The sequence below is a fragment of the Lates calcarifer genome, linkage group LG14, assembly GCF_001640805.2.
Source record: "Lates calcarifer isolate ASB-BC8 linkage group LG14, TLL_Latcal_v3, whole genome shotgun sequence".
In the NCBI taxonomy this organism is placed as follows: Eukaryota; Metazoa; Chordata; class Actinopteri; family Centropomidae; genus Lates; species Lates calcarifer.
Genome location: NC_066846.1, coordinates 12,052,903 through 12,072,262, shown reverse-complemented (window position 1 = coordinate 12,072,262; position 19,360 = coordinate 12,052,903). Strand labels below are relative to the sequence as shown.

Here is a 19,360-nt window from a genome sequence, read left to right as displayed (position 1 = left end):
CGACTAAAACGGCTGTTATGATAGATCTGACAGTGTTTTGGGTTTGAAGTCGACTCCTTAAGGCCAGATTCTGCCACAACCATAGAAGTGACCTATGTTTTGATGATTTCATGGGTCATGAAACGGCCAAAAGAATCTCACAAAGTTTGCAAGAAGACAATACAGCACCTGCACTGACATCTCTAGTCAAATGCTTGCATGTGCCAGCACCCCAGAGAGATTTGGGGAAGATTAGACGATTCTGTTTGGTAATACCATGGCTGACTTGCCATAAAATTTGTTTTTAATTGATGTTTTCCCAAGTTTTTGTCAGATCACTTGAGATGTTTTTCCAGTCTGGAGTCAAAAGTCTCCAGTATCCGCCTTACCAGAAAGAAGATCGCCACAGACAACATCCTCTGGGAAGACCTCCAGAATAGAGATGCCAAAGCCTGAGGGGATGTTTGCTGTTTTAATGTGATACTCCACCTAGAATCTATATTTTGACAGTGAAACAAAGCCTGCGGTCAGTTTGGATTCACTGTGGTTCCAATGGATTCCAGTTGTGACAAGCTTTGCACAGCTGATTCCTAATGAGACTGGTGATCTGTTGATTTTTCATGAGGTTGACTTGGCTCTTCGTAGCGAAATTTCGAAACAACTCTTGGATAAATTGCCATGAAATTTGGTACACACATTCATGTAATCCCCAGGGCACATTGTAATAACTCTGGTGATTGGAGGATTGTAGGATATTTATTTTTTTAGAAAATCCAACGCTCAGCTCTGTGACTTGAATGTAATTGTAACACACAAGAGGTACAAATTGGGGCTAAAAGCCAGTATGGTGACATTTCTAAGCTGGGCCAAGGTGGAAATGAAAATTATAAAGCCTTTGTTGAGAAAAGTCTTTTGCAACACTCATCCAGGGCAACACATTCTGTGGAAGTATAACAACATTTAGTCATTCCCCAAGGTAGAAAAATAAAGCAGAGCCTCTCGTGACCCATTTGCTTAAACAGTATTACAAAGAGGGTTGGTCCTGCCTCTCTGCTCTGCGGGTGTGTTGCTCCTATCAGTCAGATTTATGAACTCAGAGCCAGTAGCCAGTGCTGCCCTCATAAAATAGTCTGTTAGGTGCACTCAGCAGCCATGAAATTCTGCCCTCATTGCCACCTACGCTGAAAGTGAAGATAGATAGGTATCACACCTTGGACAAACAGCATTCCCAGAGTTTTGTTTTTTCTGTTTCTTTGGCTGTTCTGTTTTGTAGGAAAGTTCAGTTGAGCACACGCCGCTTTTCTGGCAGTGGCTGCTTTCACATTCAAAACTGGGAGCTGCTTAGAAAATTTCTTGGTTTAGCTCATTGCTACAAGGCACTTCAGTGCAAACTGAATGCTGGAAACCACTTTACCAAACAGTTATATCAGTGGAACCACCAGTCCTATAGTTACAGGCCAGCTTCTATAAGCTTAAGGCTACTGCTGCTGGAGATCAGATCATCATCGTCTACGAAGCTGTTGAAACTTACAGAGGATCAGGATTTGAAAATAAGTATAATCTGACCTGACACTATTTGAACTGTCTGACACGGTAAATCAAACTCACCTGGAAGAGAAAATGGAAACAAATGCTACACATTATGTCCACTGTTTTGACGTAGGACTGATAGGAATTTGTGTCTACATAAAAAAAAAAGAAATACACATCCACATGTCTGTGCTGTGTGATCCTGGCACAGCACTGAGACGCAGTCAAACAAGATCAAGTGGAGTGTTGGTGAAAAACAGCCGTAAGCAGCAAGGCCTTCAGGAAACTTGCCAAAACTTTGGTGATGCAAAGACGGAGGGGAAAAAAACTCAAATCCTTGTGAAAGCTGTGAATATCCTGACATCAGAATGTGTCCTCAGTACAAGTATTTTGTAATAAAAAGAACTTGCTGCTCTAATCAAGATTTCTGTACGAATGAACGTCTACGCATTTTAGCTTTTTGTGTAACACCACATAGTCCAGCATGTCATTTAGCACTGTTTTGGTTAGGGTTAGGAGTTATCCTAGAGAAATTACATTGTGTGAAATGAAGCCAAAAAGTTATAGTTATAACATGTAAAATGATTTAAGGATATAGGTGTGTTATTCATACACAAAATGGTAAAACCAGCTTGTACAGTTCCCACCCTGCTCAGTGGAATGTTTTAGGTTTTTGGTTCGTCCATACTCTCATCACCACTCAGCTGCTGCGTCATGTTGTCATCTTGTTGTTTTCAGTGAATAAAGCTTTAATAAACCCACAGCAATCTACACGTCCAACCCCAAACACCAGATAGTGGCTTGCTGGTGAACTCTAAATAGCCAAATATTTCTCTGAAGTATTGGTTGGGACCAAAACAGAGTTACAAGTAGTAGTAGCAGTACAAGTAGTACAACTTTAAATAGCAAATTAAAAACTATGCTCTCTTAAATGTACAGTACATGTTCCAGAGACTTAACCTGTAAAGTTGTGTACTTTATGTTAACACTTCTGTGAACTCACTCCATTTCTGTTGAATCGCTTGAACTGTAATAACTTATGTTTCATACACCTTCTCCAACAAGTGAAAACTAGAAAACCTAAAAGCAGAGGTCTTTGAAAAAATACTTCTGACTTGTGTAAGCTGTCCCTGATGCATGTATATGCAGGACAGAGATTGTGAAATAATTTCTGAGGTCCTCCCCAACTCCATGAAAAATACTTCTTATGATGATGTATGGTGTTATTTTTTACATATTTCTTACATCCTTTTCTATAAAGGATGATAAATTGAATTTAGGGTGGGTTTACCCTCAGCAAGGACAGGCAAAGAGATTAAGTACCCCTGCCATTTATTTTGTATAATGGTACATAGAAACCTTCCTGCTATACATCCTCTGTGTGTCATGATGCTTTTCCATCTCCTCCCTCTCTTTCTGGCAGCCAACCACCACCTGACAACAAAACAAGCATTTCACCAGATGTGTGTGTGTGTGTGTGTCCCCTCTGACACCACAGCTGTCCACCCAGCCCTGCAGCTTATCTATGTGCACGTGTCTCAGTGTGTATGTGTGTGTGAGTGTGTCAGTCAGTTAGTGTCCCGTGGTGAGAAAACATAATGGCGACCAGCAGTGGGAGTTAAAAGTTCAGACTAAGCATTCCATGACATATTATGTATCAGAACCAAGGGACTATCACACACACACACACACACACACACACTGCAGCCAGGTCAACCATTGTGTGTGTTGTGCTCTGTTTGTGTGCATATGTGGCTCAAAGTTTTGCATCATTTAGCTCTAAAAATCTTTATCACTACGTCAGAATATTTTACAATTTTTAGAGTTTTTCTATAGCGAGTTGTAACTGTAAAATGATAAATTTAACTGTTAAAATTTACGTCTAAAGTGGTTGGAAGTGCTTGGTGGATGGTTGGATGGGTTTGGAAACCCCTCATTTGATTGGGTGGGGGGTATTTTTGTGTGACTGTTTCTGTAACCTTCCAAAACTGAACACTTTATGCCATGATTGGCCAGCTGTTTGGAGTTGTAGCCAGGGATTCAACCTCTGTCTCTATAGGGCTCTTCATTCTTGGCACAACTATTTCTTTCATAAAATCATTCTGCAAGGTGCTTTGTTGGTCACTCAAATACTACATACAGGGCACATTCCTGGTGTAACATCGGCATCTGAGTATAATAAACCACTCTGGCGTCTTAGAGTCTTCAAATTAACAGATCTGTTTCTCAAACTGGACCTCCTTAATCACATCTCATTGTCTCAACAGTGCCTAAAGCAGCATCCGCCCAGCAATGCAAACCCCCTGCCTTGTTTTAACCCAGGGCTGATAAAGAAAGATCACAGGATCTTCAAAGGATTTTTGAAAGTCTGGACCAAATTTTCTGGCAATCCATCCAACAGTTTTCCAACAGCCATTTCCTTCAAACCACAAACGTGAACGTCATTGTGGTGCTAGAGGAAAAGTTAGGGTCAGAAAGTCAGTAGGATTCGTCCTCTGGGTACCATGGATGTTTATGGCCAGCCTTCCAATAAGTGAGATATGTCTTGACCAAAGTGGTGGGCCGACAGATGAACATCGCCATTCCTACTGCCATGTCACTAATGTGGCTAAAAGTTAAATACTTGATCTAAACGTTGAATCTAAAACCTAATGAAATTGAGTCATTTGATCACTAGTTTGTGCTCAAACTCCTTGTTGATCCATTTTTGTCCCACCCTAGATTAGGTTGTTAATGATTACACACACTCTGACTTTGTCTTCTCTCCCACTCACTCCATCTGTGTTGGAGAGAGAGAGAAAAGTGCTTTGTGTTATTTGCAGATCTGTAAGTGTGTTTGTGTGTTCATGCACACACACAGAAAGGAAACATCAATGTGTGTGTGTGTGTGTGTGTGTGTGTGTGTGTGTGTTTGCAAACCTTATTGCAAACCCATTTTCTTGAGTAGCCTTTCTTGAATAAGTGACAGACAAACTGACGACTAAGAAGAACAATAAAACCCTTTATTCGAAACTGCTTTTTAAAGGTTCAGAAAAACCTTTCTTTCAGTGCAGTTGGCATTCTCTGACTGCAGTTGAGTAGTCGATGATTTAAAAAAAGAAAGAAAGAAAAGAGGGATTTTATTTCTTTGCCGGCTCACATCACTGTTTGGTTAAGCACCATGGCTCCCTCCTCTTCTTCCGGATCTGACCTCAGTAAGTAAGAGTAAGAGTCGAGCCAGAACACAAATTCATCCCAAATGCAATGGAATGAATGAATCACTTTGCATTTAACTTCCCAACTCTGCACTCGATTATAAACCATTTACTTGTGGTTGGATACAAGTTCATCAGATATATACTTTTGTTATAGTTGGACTTAGAGACTTTACCTCTTGATAGTGATACTTTAAAATCCGTATAGGGTTTATAGGATTACTATCCAAAAATAAAGTCTTTATTCTTGGCATTCAGTGTAGCAGCACTGGGATTACTTGTATCTTAAAGCCAGGGAAGCAAAAAGCAAAAAAACAAAAAACGTTTATCAACAAAATAATTTATAGCAATGCAACATTTTTTTTTTCATAAATGGAAAACTGAATTAACTAAATTTTGTCAGGTACTGAAATGAGTTAACTTTGCTGACCCCATGCTGAATATACTTTGAAACATTGCTCTTGTGCTGCCACCTAAAGGACATTTGTGGTAATTACCACTGGATGCCAGTCAAAATTGCATTCACTACCATGAGAATTTTCCCTCCAACATACTTTTTATACATCTTGGAATACAACTACCCTTTGGTTTATCATCCTGCATCTAACATGTACAGCTTCTAGGTTGCACACGTCATAAAAAGTGCCACAGTTTGTTTGAACCACAAATCAGCCATGTTTTTGTTGGATCTGTGGCCATCTTTTGCAATAAATGGGTTGTATTTCAGGATGAAACTTGATCTGGATCAGTTTTAACTGAACTTAATTGAGAGATAAATTCAGAGGAAAAACATCAGCTTCAGATTATGGAACAATATTACTGCAGAAAACCACACTGTAATGGAGACATCAGACAGTGAGTCTGAAGGTAATATGGATGGATATCAATGTTTTTGTTCTCTATAATTAAATTAAAAGTCTAGACAGTCATTTTAGCTTCATCAAGGGAGGAGGTGATGATGGTTTCAGCCAGTTGGTGGGCCAATAGATGGAGATTGCTATCGTCTGCTAACTGCTCTCTGCTTTTGGCACTCAAGACCCAGTCTATGATGTTACATGAAAGAGCCTCTGCAAAAGCCTCCATGTTGGCTGCACCATGAGGCCCTACTTCAAAGTAGTTTCTTGTTGAATCATCTGTGGAGAGTGAGTGCATCAGACGCTCCATTAAGTCCACCCGAAGGTTAGCAGAGTCTGTATCGTCCTCGTTGTCCTTTGGGGTTGGCGGAGGAGGTGAGGGCAGGAAAACCTTCGCCAAGCCTCCTTTCAGCTTCCGGGCGAAACTGTGTCTGCTCCTCTCGAGCTCAGGGAGGAGGGGGGTGGTTGGAGGGGCGTCGGGGTAGTCGAGGGAGCCCACCAAGGGGAGCCCTGACTGGGACAGAGGCGGGTGGTAGGACTGGATGTCTTTGGAGGTGTGGAGCTCTTTAACTGGATCCATCTCTGCGTCCATGCTTGGAAAGTCTCTTTCTCTTCCTGATTCATCCAAGAAAGCCAGGTTTTCAGCCTGCTCCTCATCCACCTTTACCCCAGTTGATCTTGAACTCTGGAAACCCTCAACATTACAACCACCACACGCTTCCCTCAGAGCAATCTCAATCACTGCTGATGCTAACTCTTCAGCTAACGCATCCGGGTCCTGATTAGAACTGGGCACCTCAGGTTCCACCATCTCCATTTGCCTTATAAATGACTGGATTATATTATCTGCCATATTTTGGGCAAATTTCCGAACAGCCCCAATGTTTTGGGGGCTTCTCCTGAGGCCCGCAGGAATGCCAAGGTCTTCCAGACTGGGCTCTGGCACCCCTGAATCTGCACTCACTGCCTGCATCTGATCCTGTGAGGATAAAAGCAATAAGCTCAGTAAGAAAACATACTTTTTCCTGAATCCTCTTTTTATGCAACAAGAATGTGGTGAAGGCCTGTAGAAGGTCCAGAGATGGTTTAACCACTGCCTTGTTTCTATGATTAGTTCATATTTGTATTTTTATTAGAATATTTCTTGCCAACATGTTCAGTTAAAGCCAGACAGGACATAAATATTACCCCTAAATGGTGCAGCATCGGTTGCTCTGCTCTCTTTCTACATTCCTTGCCTGTTTCAGATTACAGAAGAAAAAGATAAGCTGCAGAATGAAAGAATGCTCTATGTTTAAGAAACAGTAAAATAGAGAATGTGTAATCAGGACACATGTAAGAACAGAGGTAGAAGGACAGAACGAGCAGAAAGTCCCCTCTGCAGCCTTAGATGGAAAGTAAGATTGAGGCCTGTGACCACAGCCTGTCACCATATGAGCTGTCATGCTGCCAGGATGTGACAAGCAGGAAGTTCAGCTCGGTATTATATTAGCACAAAAATACTGGCATCTATAGCAGCAACCTGACATTTCTCTAAACTCAGTTGTACACATCTGTTGTTGATGTAGAGTGCTCCAGAATGGAGCAGACCAAATGTTACACCAAAAGTATTATGCAGTTAATTGCTGATACATACGTGAAATAAGACATCTGTAATCATTTCAATAAAATGGAAAAGAGCTTTGAGCATGAATGTTTGAAAAGAGTCTGTTTCACAAAGTTTTAGCAACAAGAGTATTGGTTTTCACTTCCAATGAAATACTAACCCTGTTACACTTTTAGTTACACTTCTTTGCATTTCTGCTGAGAGTTAGATGAGAAGATTGATTCAATGGAATGAGAAGATGAGAAAATGGAATAGTCCAGGTAATAGTTTTATTTACTGCACTGTACATTTAGCAACCTTGCCCCAGCATTAGATAGCAGAAGTTGGCTAACGTAAAAGAAGTTAGCACTTGCTAACAACAACATCCATTGTTGACCTTTTTATCGTAAAGGCTGCACAAGTTGTGAAGCTTTGTCTAGCTAGTCCTACTAGTGTCATTAAGTATTTTTGTAACTGCGGAAATTATATATTTTCCATCTTTTTAAGCTTGCTAACCTAGCATGTCATAATGTCTCCAAGTAGGTTGTATTTTAGGAGTTTTTCTGGTTGAAAGAAGTAGATAAAACTTTGAGAAAGTTATTTGAAATTAAAAATAAGACCCTTAACAAGGTCCTCACCATCTTGGGTTGTACCACCATTGGAGCTTCAACTACAACTACTGTAGTACTGTTATTACTGGAAAAGAACTTTGTTGATTCCAGCAATGGATTTCAGGATCAGCATCTTAGGCCTGTTACAATAAAAATGATGATTTGATTTTCCTCTTCCCATGGATAATTTAATTGATATGTGATGTAAATTTAATTTAAAAAATGTTACGCAAATCTGGTTCTATGGTAATAGTTTCTCTCTGTCTTTCCTCTCTCAGCTACATCTCCATGTGAACAACGCTCTGAGCGACACCAGGGGTATTAACTTTACCAAATGATTGCAGTCTCCTTTGGTTTGCATTTCAAAAACTTTATATGATGTGTCACACCTTTATCCAGCCATCACTCACAGAATGGACTGCATCTGAGTGGAGAATCAACTGCAGATGTGGAACAAATTACAGCTAAAACAAAGAATGTTTTCTTGCAATCCTGATGGGCACAGAGAATGGTTAAGAGATGAGGATGCTACTTTATTTCTGGATTTTCTTGTGTTACACAACCCTGTCTAAACAAATGTTTCTATCTTGTTTTAGAACACCAACACAACACAAAGTCTGTTTTAACGACCAAGCTAAGTTTCTACATTAGTGCTTACAGTAACCAGCGCAAAGGCAGTTCAGTCCATTGCAAAATATTGCTGGAAATGCACTGTCTCAGTTGACCTTTTCTAAAAACTGTATTTCTTCCACACCCATTTTCAGTGTTTTTAATGAAATGTGACAAATCCAAAAAGAAAAAAATCTGCAAAGGAGTATTTAGAGGTTTACTTTGGCTGATAAATTACCAAAAATATTTTCACTGTGTGTTGTCTTTTGTCCTCTGTATTGCAAGAAAGTAGTTAACTTTTCTTAGCACAAGAAAAACTGGATACAAAACTACAACAGTAGTTAAGGCAAGAAAATAAAAGGGCATTTCCTGATTTACTGTGATACCTAGCAAGACAGAGGACAAATTTTGAGAGTCAGATTAAAGCCAGAAGTTACATAAATGTAGTACAAATATGAAAACAAGATACAGGGAATATCAGCCTATACTACCTGCATGTAAACCAACTTACCTCTTAGTAACAGGGTGACAGTTTGCTCTCGGATGTCTTCACTGAAAATGCGTATATAAGGAAATGGTTTGAGAGATACGTTTACAAGTTCCTCTCACTTCCTGTGTGTGTGTGTGTGTGTGTGTGTGTGTGTGTGTTTAGCGATGTGCGAGAGCTATTTTTATCATTCTAGCAGAGGAAATGACAAATACATAGACATTGCGTATGCGTTAAGCAGAATTTTACTATTGTGGTGGATATACAGTATATAGAATAGCAAGTAGTGATTATTATCATTACAACTTAATCTTCTAATTATATTCTCAATTAATCACTGAATTGTTAATACAGACAATTTTGAGGTCTCAGACATGCCTAAGACCTCAAAATTATTAAAACAATTAAAAATAATTAAGTGCAAAATGTATAAAGTATATAAACTTGTAAATAATGTTGAAATAATTGTGGAGTAAAAAGTCTTATATTTCTCTAAGTTGTAGTAGAGTGGAGGCATAAAGTGGCATGACAAGAAAACACTCAAAGAAAGTATCTCTAATTTGTATGTAAGTACAGTACAAGAGCAAATATACTTCAGTCAGACAGTTCAGCCAAAGGATGGGTGTTGTGTAATGTTTTGTGAAGCATTACTCCCACAACCCTGACTTTTCTGTCCAAACCCCACCCATGCAGATTTCTTAGCAGCTTCAGCTACATCCTGAGAATTATAAAACTCTTCCTCCCAGCTCTGATGGAGACACAAGCAATCTGGGACACTGCTCTCAAATGAAGACTTTTTGTCTTGGATGAGGACTGGAGGGAGGGGAGATGAAATAAAAGCAGTGTGGTCAGATGATATCTCTCCATAGACCTCATTAGACACCAGATTGCACTGCATGAACTGCAAAGTTTGAAGCTGTGTTAGAGTATCTTGTTCAGTGAACGCGAGGTGAATGCTTGAATGGCCTTTGCTCAGGGACTTGTTTAAATTTTGATTTACATTTTTTTTGAACTTGTTCATTTTGTGCTACATATTGAATTGAAACAAAAAGGAAGGGATGTTTGCTCACTGATACTGTGTCTAGAGAGAGTTAATGATGTATTCAGAGATGACATAGCTCTGTATGGCATGAGACGTGTTCTTCACAGTCAGAAGTGGTTTCAAACAAATTCATCCAAGATTGATTTCATTTTCTTAACAAGACTCAGATACACTTTATGGCCTCAGTTCCCATTATTCAGACAAGAATCAAAGATGACCCTCCCAAACTCCTGGCAGCTGGATGGATGTCAGTTGCCAGCTTCCCCTGGACTCTGCCCTGAACCTGCCCTCTGGGCACACAAATGTGATCCACAATTTTATTATGACCCTTTATTATCCAAACTGTTATTGCAGTAACTCTGTGTTGTGAGCCCCTGTAGGCTGTGCTCTTTCTCCAGTTCTCCAGGAAATACTTATCTCTTCATCAGTGAAGCTCATTGCTCAACATGATAACTTAAATAGATATTAAGAGTCATTTCAGTCTTGTTTGACTTCCTAAAGGGAAATCATACACAGGCCAGACCTGCTTTACACAAGCGAATCAGAAAAACAGAAACATTTAGGAGCAAAAATATACCCATTGTTCTCCATTGACCCTCATTTATACTAACTAACCCTCGTGTTACACAACCAATGCTAATTATATAAAGGACATATGGGTTTTTGCTGAGTGAGTGGAACTTTGTCAAAGGTAATGAATGTAGGAGTAAAACATGGCAACAAATCCACAAATGTCACCCAAAGATGACCCTCACAGCAGAAACAAAACATAATGCCGGTCTCTTTACTACAATCAATACAAATCTCCACTCACACTTTAAATCACCTTTAAACACAACAGAGTCAAATCCTAACCATTTCTGGTCTGTGTAAAACTAAATTGAAGCTGTAATCCCCCACATTTTCTATTTGGAGATCGTTCAAGGCTGTACATTCATTTTTTTTCCAAAGCTTTTAGGACTTTGGCTCATTCTTAACATCTGCTGCAGTTCTTTTATTGCTTATTTCAAATGTTACTTGATAAAAATTTGAAAATTCAAGCTGCAAAAAACCATGTGCTGCTTCTCATGATATAACTTCGAAAACATGTGGCATTTGTACATGTGCAGAATGCAGAAGCTAGACATTCATCTCAGAGGTTCAGTGCACATAGTGAAATAGATATTTTCTAAGGTATATTACATATCCGTGTATGATTAAATATACGCAGTAAAAAATGTGGAACGCATTTGAATGTATGCACGAGGGACCTGGTTTCACCATGTGCTTGTGTATATAATCTATTTCACGTGTGTCTGTCCTGAAACAATCACCATCAGTTAAGACTTGGACGCTTCGGTCACGGGGAAAACATCAATAAAATGCCGAACGTTTAAACTGCTATTGCATGCTAAGACGTTTGAAAATTCCACATGCTCCTCCTCTTAGGGGTCGTTGGATTTATGTTCAAGAGAGCGAGGTGGGCGGAGTTGATTATTTTTAAAACTCACACTAATATATCGAATGGATTTTGTTGAACTAAATATCACATACGCAGTCACATAACAAAATTAAAACACAATATATTAGCTTTTTCTCATGTAATGTGTTTTAAACACTTATATTTTCAACTTCGACGAATCGGGCGGAGCCGTTACTTTAAAACCAACGCTCCCTAGCAACGGCATCCTTAGCGACTCCCTAATTGGTCGCCCGGCTCAAATTCCAGCCAATGAGAGCGAGGCGCAGCAGATTTGGATTCGCAGCTGAAACACTTTTGTCTGAGCTCTCGTCTGGGAAGCAACGCTACAAATCTGGACTATTTACAACCGCGAAACGAGCTACATGCGGTGTTTGTCGTCCCTAAACCAAGCGACGGGATTAAACGAACGAGAGTAATAAAATAAGGTAAGATATCACGTTAATTTGAGTGAGTTTTAGCTTGATCTTTTCATGCATAACCCGATTCGCGTGTGGAAACCCCACCCAGCAAACCCAAATATGCACGAAACTGCGTTTACTTCTTGTTATTTACCACTAGCTGAAACTGCTAAGAAGCAGCAACACGCCGCCTTGTATTGTTTATAAAACCAGCCCGCCATTTATCTGTTTTCTTCCATATTCTAGCTCACGGTGCAGCCGCTGCAGACTTTGTTTTCAGAAGAGGAAGGATGCCTTTACCGAGGGGAAAGAAACCCACAGTCACAGCTGGGAGCAGGATACCCAAGCTGAACGCAACAGCGACTGAAAACCAGGTAAAATAAACACGCATCCATGTGATTTCTCTGTGGAGTTGGGTTGTTTAAATAGCCTGCTTACTAGCTGGGGAAAGGCTGTAAACAAAGCAGACACTGCAGCAGCTGTTCAGTGCACAGTGGGGATTCAACTCACGAGACAATAAAAGTAGTTTCACTTTGTGTTTTGCAGTGGATGCACATGCACGACATGAGCACAGGAGCTGGGTGTAATATGTGTTTTGTGTTTCCTGTGTGTGTGTGTGTGTGTTGCAGGAGGAAGGCCCACAGGTGAAAAGGTCGTCCTCCCCTCCTCACGGAGCTCCTAAGAAGAGGACCGCTTTTATCGACATCACCAACGTAAGTCCTGCTTTATGGGTTGTGCTTTTGGGTGGAGGGTGAACAGCATCAAATTCAGGCTCAGAGCCATGTAAACATACAAGATGAAGCAGCTTAAACCAAGATTTTCAAGTTGTTCGTCCAAGCTGAGGCCGAATCCACCCTATGTTTAGATTGTATGGAAATAATTTCTGTGTTTTGCACTGTAGGAATGAAAAACCCCTTTCACACCCAGGCTGTATTAGAAAACGCTTGTACAAGATTTGACTCTGCGGTACTTGGTTTAAATGTAGTCGGTTACAAACCTGCAGCCATTGAACTGAAAGCTCAGGCTGATAAACAGTTGTTGTCCTGTTGCATTTATGTGCCAGCATCTTAAATTGTTTTCCTGTCTACTCGTCACACCCTTCTTACTACTTACTGTTTTTTGGGTTTGTTTTCGTCGACGTCTGAGCTTCCTAACATCTTGCTAACTGTGCAGGAGGATGTTTTCATTTTAGTGCATGTATGAAAGGGGCCTGTGGTCAGTTAATCATCTAGCTTCATCTGATTGTCTCTTTTCATGCACTTCAGTACTGCTAATGTGCCATAACGATGATGAACAGATGCTTCACATGATAAAAATCAAAATTCTATTCATGAATTCTAGATTAAAAAAAACATGTTTTTTTATTTAACGGCAGTTTGGCTTGATAGTCATTGATTTAAAGGGATTTCAGACTGTTTTTGAGTCAAAATGCAGAACATTTATGGAAAATGAATATTGACTTTGTTGCAGGCCTGTGTGTCCTTCCTCTGCAGACCCTGGAAAGAGGAACTGTTCATACTTTAACCTCAGAATTTAGAGATTTAAACAGAGGGATGACAAGTACTTGATTCTTTTTAATAGGAAATCGGTACATCTGCATGCTGCAGCGCTCCTCACTGCAGAATCAACTCATCACAGCTGGTGGGAATCAGTCACAGGCCTGAGCCTTCTGTCATATCTAATACTGACGAATGTGTCTGAATGCAGAATCAGTCTTACTGGCTCAGATTGATCTCCCTCGGTGCGTTAGTTTGTCTTAACCGCTCGTCCCTCTTAATGACAGGCTGTCGATTCGTGTCTCAGTTTGTCAGCTCAGCAGTTTCAGGACAGCAAGTGGGAAACTGTACGGTCACCACTGGTGGAGGATAATTCAGCCTCAGTGGACAGTGGCATTTGTTCACTGCAGTTCCTGAAAATGTGACCCTGTGGGCCACCATACTCTGTAACAAGTCAAAGTCGAACCATTTCGGTCTCTGTCAGGCTGCTAAGTGTGTCAGCCAGTTCCAGGGTGAAACAAGTGTGTGTGTGTTTCTGGGTGATTGACGCACAGCTTCCCTGGGTTTTAGTGTGAAGGTGTGTCAGAGTAGTTCCACACTGTGTGTGAACGTGTGTCCTCTGCGACTTCACCTGGGTGAGAAACGAGCGCCATGTTTGTTGTTTTCTCCTTCTCAATCCCCAAAGCTGCTGCTGCTGCCCCCGTCTAATCCCAGTCAGTCAGTTTGGGACCTCTTTGTTTCCCAAACACATCTTGGCTCTGATTCCACATATTTATAAGTATGATTAGATCGTGCTCGAGAGGCAAATCCCAAGATTTCCTTCTGTTTTTCTCTCAGTGATGCTGAAATGAAGTGTTATTGTAGTAAAGAGACCTGAGGGAGAAATTTGATTTGAAATTGAAAGGTTGTACACAGCGAGTGGCCATAGTTTTGTTTCATTATCCAAAATGTTTCCAGCAATTTCCAAACCCACACAAATCATTTTAATCAAGGTAACAGACCGTTTGAATCAGTCGCCTGTCAGTGGTGTCCTGTACCCCCCCAATGTGAAATTAAAAATAAAGGCTATTGAAAAATTCCTGGTATCAGAGAGATGGAAGAGAAACCGGCTGAGCAAGCGTTAGCAGCAGCTCAGGTCGCAGCTCCTCTGACACCTCTGCAGCTAAAAACCTCCCAGTCACTTAAGGAATCCTGCAACAACTCCCATAATCCCATGCTACTTCATGACATCACCCAGCAGCAGAGAATGACATACTGTGATTTTAATGGACCAAAAACACAAATCTTTGTTCACAGGCTCATAAGGTTCAGATCAGTCTTCCGGGGAGGAAGAAAGAACAGGCGAAGAAGACGGCAAAGAAAGCGACCTCCACCTCCGGCTCTGCAAAGAATCAGGCCAATTTGAAAAAGTAACGAAACCATTTTCCTCGAGCTTTTCAAAAATGACTTTTCCAGAGGTTTCCCCGCCGTTAACCTCCAGGCTCTCTCCCGCCGCAGGTCGTCTTCAGTGAGCTCGGAGGGAACAACCGCCGAGAAAGAGAAGACCGATTCAGAGGAGGAGAAACCCTGCGAGGAGGACGAGGCACAGAGGGATGCAGCAGCTCCTGTAGAGGAGCAGGTGGCTGCTGCGCCCCCTGCTGCCCGCGAAGTGCCAGCACACCTCCAGAGACAACAGGTAAGAGAAGAGACGTGTTTCCAAAGACGCTTCCGACCTGAACGCATTATTTTGAAAGACCTCTGAATCTCCTCCCTTATTATTTCTTTAGATCCCGGAGGAGTTTGACATCGACTCTGAAAACTCTGAGGACAGTTACATGTGTCCGGAATACGCCAAGGACATCTTTGACTACCTCAAACAGAGAGAGGTGAGCCAAACCAGAAACACTGTCACCAAATTCCAAACGGAGTTTGAAGCGTTTTTATCGGATCCAACCCCAGAGGCTAATTTCAGGACAAAGCCTGAATGCAAAGGTCATCTCTCTGTTTTCATCTCATCTCTCCTCTTGTGTTGGTGTCTGCAGGAGAAGTTTGTCCTCTGTAACTACATGCCCAACCAGCCCACCCTCAACCCAGAGATGAGGGCGATCCTGATCGACTGGTTGGTCGAAGTTCAGGTGAGTTTCCCAGGCCGCCTGTGAGTTTGTTAATAAAAGATTTCAGTCGTGCTGAGCGAGGGAGATGATCTGAGAACGCTGCTGCTCAGCTGGACGCCACATCAGAGTTTTCATCAGAATTTCTCCCTCAGGTCCGTCTGTTAAAGAGCTTAGACCTGAACTATGTGTCCCTGTTTAACGTGTTTGTTTAGGAGAACTTCGAGCTCTACCACGAGACCCTGTACCTGGCCGTCAAGATGACAGACCACTACCTGTCCCAGACTCCCGTCCACAGGGAGATGCTGCAGCTCGTCGGCTCCACCGCCATGCTCATAGCCTCCAAGTTTGAGGTGAGGAAACACGGGATCCAGTTCAGATTCTTTCAAAAAATGACTAGAAATACATTTACAGTTCAATCTGGGGTTAAGTGCTGCTCTTCATTGACCTTGATGAGGATTGTAGCATGAGTTTAAAGTGTTTCTGGCTCTGGTTTTATTTTGAAATCTCAGGTGGACAATGAAGGTGAGCATCAGATAAGAGGCTCCTCATGAAACATTTGAAATGGATCAAAACAAATGAGAAGTCCGGCCTTGACCGTGCTCGCTGACTTAACCTCAGGACTTTAAAAATCTCTTACTCTGATAAATCCTTCAGCATCGGTCTTTGCTTCATGTTTGATTTATCGTGCAGGAGCGCAGTCCGCCGTGTGTCGACGACTTCCTGTATATCTGCGACGACGCGTACAAGAGGGAGGAGCTTATCTCCATGGAGGCCAGCATCCTGCAGACGCTGTCCTTTGACATCAACATCCCCATCCCCTATCGGTTCCTCAGACGCTATGCCAAGGTGTGTGTGTGTGTGTGTGATTTCATTACCACAGTGTAAAGTGGGTTTACTCTCTCATCACGTTTCAAACTCCACCTCCACAGAAACCTTTTGTTTGTGCGGTTTTTCACTGTCATTGAGGTTTGCCCTCCCACAGCTGAGTGTGTGCTTTGCTTTGCAGTGTGTGAGCGCTGGCATGGACACACTGACTCTGGCTCGGTACTACTGCGAGCTGAGTCTCATGGAGATGGACCTGGTTCCTGAGAGGGGCTCTCTGCTGGCCTCGGCCTGCCTGCTGATGGCGCTGGTCACCAAAGACCTGGGAGGATGGGTATGTTCTGTTTGTAGCCTTTTAGCTCTGGTTAGCTGTTTAAGCAGAGGTCAGTGTTTCTTTCATAGAAAAATGAGTCTTTCTGTCTACAACTTCCCTTATTGCTCCAGTTCAGGAGTCTGTCTCTTTGCCTTTCCCTCCAACAATGAGTCAACACAGTAATGTTTTTTTATAATTGCTGGTTTTAACCACATGGGTGTGTAATCTGTCCTAATATGCCTAATGTTTGCAGTTCTTTCAGTGGGGTAGAAACACAGAACCCCAGGCACTGAGGGAACTTGACTCTTGTTTGGTTCCACCATGTGGACTTTATTAGCTCATGTTGTGGTGGATTGTGTGACACTGAAGCCAAACTCTCAGCTGTTTGACTCGTCTTTTAATTTGCACGGCGGCATCAAGAGCCAGGCTGCAGCTCTGCCTAGTGAACAATCCTCCTCCTTTCAATTTAAATGTAAATTGTTTTCCCATGTAAATTTGGGTTATCATTGCAGCGGCGGTGCTAGGGATGGTGGGTAATTTTTCTGTTCGTTTTCTGGGCAGACTCCAGAATCAGCTCCAGTACATTTTTGCAATTTAGAAACGATCTAATGTTTATGTAACACACTGAAAGCTGCAGAGACTGAGTAATGAACACAGAGCATTGAATTTGTTCTGGGGGTTCAACACGGCTGCATTCCTGACTGTCCTTGTTCCCCGTCAGTCTCCCATCCTGCAGTTCCACTCCGGGTACCAGACGTCAGATTTGGCGCCCGTGGTCAAAAGACTCTACATGATGCTTTTAGCTCCTCCTGATGAGAAACTGAAAGCCATCAGGAACAAATACTCCCACAAGTAAGTCTGCCATTTAAAGACAAATACAGCCTAAGTGATAAATGTAGATTATCTTAACATTAACTGTTCTGAATATGAATATTTTTCAGGGTGTTTTTTGAAGTCGCAGCCCTGCCATTGGTCGACATGGATGTCTTGGAGAAAGCCTTACTTCAGTGAGACTGGCCAGTCTTAGCTGAGTGAAAACCTGTATATAGTTTGTTAATATGTTTAATATTTATACACGTAGCCTAGTCTTTTATATAATATTGAGTAATAAATGTTTCATTCCCGTTTTTGATGGAAGAGAGTTTTAATGTGGGCATTTATTAAGAGTCTGCCAGTTTATTATGTTCGTACCAGGTTGTTAATAATGACTTTTAGTGTTAAATTTGAGTACACAGTTTCTTTGGCATTCGTTTTATAACTTTTTATAAGAAAATTTTTAAAAAATAATTCATTAGTAATTTGTAAGCCCCCCCTCTGTGTGTATATGTAGTACAGAATTTAAATGGTGTGTGTTTTAAGCTAATGATAAGATGGAGAAGTTGGTACATGCTTACTTTTACTGATGAATTATGCACTGGCCCACACAGGAGTTCATATATTGTTTAAATTACAGGTATGCATGTGTGTATTTTCATGTTGTACAGTGTTTATCATGTTAATATCACTATGCTAATTATTTGTACAAAAGACGACCGGATGATGCTGTGCTATTTTTAAATGGCTGTCACGCATACTCTAAAATAAAGATGTGTTTTTTAAGAATGTTGATAAAATGGCTGTTGTCGTGTGACTGACTTTAACTGGAAGGTGCTTGTGGGAGCGTCATTGAAATATGGTTTATGCAGAACATGTGATGATGTTGTGTGGCCACTAGGGGGCGGTAGAGCACCATGTTCCTCACTGTGGCAAGCTGAGGTTTCAGGTGTTCTGATCTCTCTCTGCAGGAGCTTTGACATAGGATTACTCAGATTTTTGCCTTGATATTCTCTGAGCAGGAGAGGACCAGTCACTTCCTGTTTGATTCTGTGACCCAACATAAACCTGTCTAGTTCTGTTCATTCTTTACCTTTTGATGTAGTAGTTGGACGTAACCTGCTAGATCTCTTGTGTAATACAATCTGCGAAGTGCACCTTGTGTTATGAATTTAGTTCAAAATTTAGGAGTGTAGTGAAAGCAGAACTTGGCAGCAGCAGCTTAACAATCTTGCCAGTGTCCAGGATGCATTCAGGCACACTACAGAGTGTAGGTCTCTTGTGTATTGGCAGCAGATGCACTGACTATCTCTACAGTTCAGTCAGTCCCTGCTTGGACAATAGTGTGTGTAGTGAAGCTGGATCATTCTCAGTGTGTCTTTGTTTGTTTCTTTGTATTTTGCCGGTTCATTGAGAAGTACGTCTTTTTTTTTTCTGCTACAACTTTGAGTCGCCTTGTTGAAATCTACAGATGAACCTTCCTTTCTCTGAGATAGATCTAAATATTAAATTTCCTCTGTTCAGGCTCTCGGCTGCTTTTAGATGAAATGTGAAGGACTGTGCTCGGACATCTCAGGAGTGCAGTAACTTCAGACTGAAGGATGAATGTGATTTGGTAGAGGTTGTTTTTCGGGTCAAGCTGGGCCCATAAGTGAGCTTACAGGCGATCTGCAGAGGATTTAAAGTGACATTCCTCTCTAGTTTTTTGTGTGCTTGGCACTTCACATTAGAGACGGAAGAGCTAGAGTGGCAAGACAAGGGTTCCCTCTTGATAAAAGTCAAATATTAGAGCTTTTGGACACAAACCAGTTCAAGTGTTCACAGAGGGAAAGACAAACATAACTTCAGGTCAGTGCTCTTCCCAAACCTGCACTCAGTGCACGCATTCATTCTAATCTTTACTACTTTTCCCCTCATATTTGACATTTAAATATCAGTACCATTCATTTTAATGGTCTACCTGCTCAGTATACAAATGATATCAACTGTGATTTTTATTTTATTTAAAAGAATCTCCAACTTGTAGTCAAACTTCATCATAGAAACTGGGAGTCAAACTGTCTCCTGAGGTT

General features: G+C 41.3%; 2 protein-coding genes across 2 annotated transcripts; one reads left to right on the top strand and one right to left on the bottom strand.

Moving 5' to 3' along the window:
- Positions 1 to 4,490: 4,490 nt before the first annotated feature.
- si:dkey-171c9.3 (uncharacterized) lies at positions 4,491 to 8,908 on the bottom strand. The gene is made up of 3 exons (XM_018703775.2): positions 8,874 to 8,908; positions 6,746 to 6,795; positions 4,491 to 6,536 (listed from the first exon to the last, which is right to left on the bottom strand). Exons 2-3 carry the CDS (start codon positions 6,761 to 6,763, stop codon positions 5,622 to 5,624), a joined length of 933 nt encoding a protein of 310 aa, XP_018559291.1. The 5' UTR covers positions 6,764 to 6,795; positions 8,874 to 8,908; the 3' UTR covers positions 4,491 to 5,621.
- A 2,705-nt stretch (positions 8,909 to 11,613) lies between these two features.
- ccnb3 (cyclin B3) lies at positions 11,614 to 18,088 on the top strand. The gene is made up of 12 exons (XM_018703829.2): positions 11,614 to 11,778; positions 11,998 to 12,125; positions 12,381 to 12,464; positions 14,544 to 14,656; positions 14,745 to 14,922; positions 15,014 to 15,112; positions 15,269 to 15,361; positions 15,553 to 15,690; positions 16,031 to 16,186; positions 16,347 to 16,496; positions 17,197 to 17,327; positions 17,417 to 18,088. Exons 2-12 carry the CDS (start codon positions 12,042 to 12,044, stop codon positions 17,484 to 17,486), a joined length of 1,296 nt encoding a protein of 431 aa, XP_018559345.1. The 5' UTR covers positions 11,614 to 11,778; positions 11,998 to 12,041; the 3' UTR covers positions 17,487 to 18,088.
- Positions 18,089 to 19,360: the final 1,272 nt, after the last annotated feature.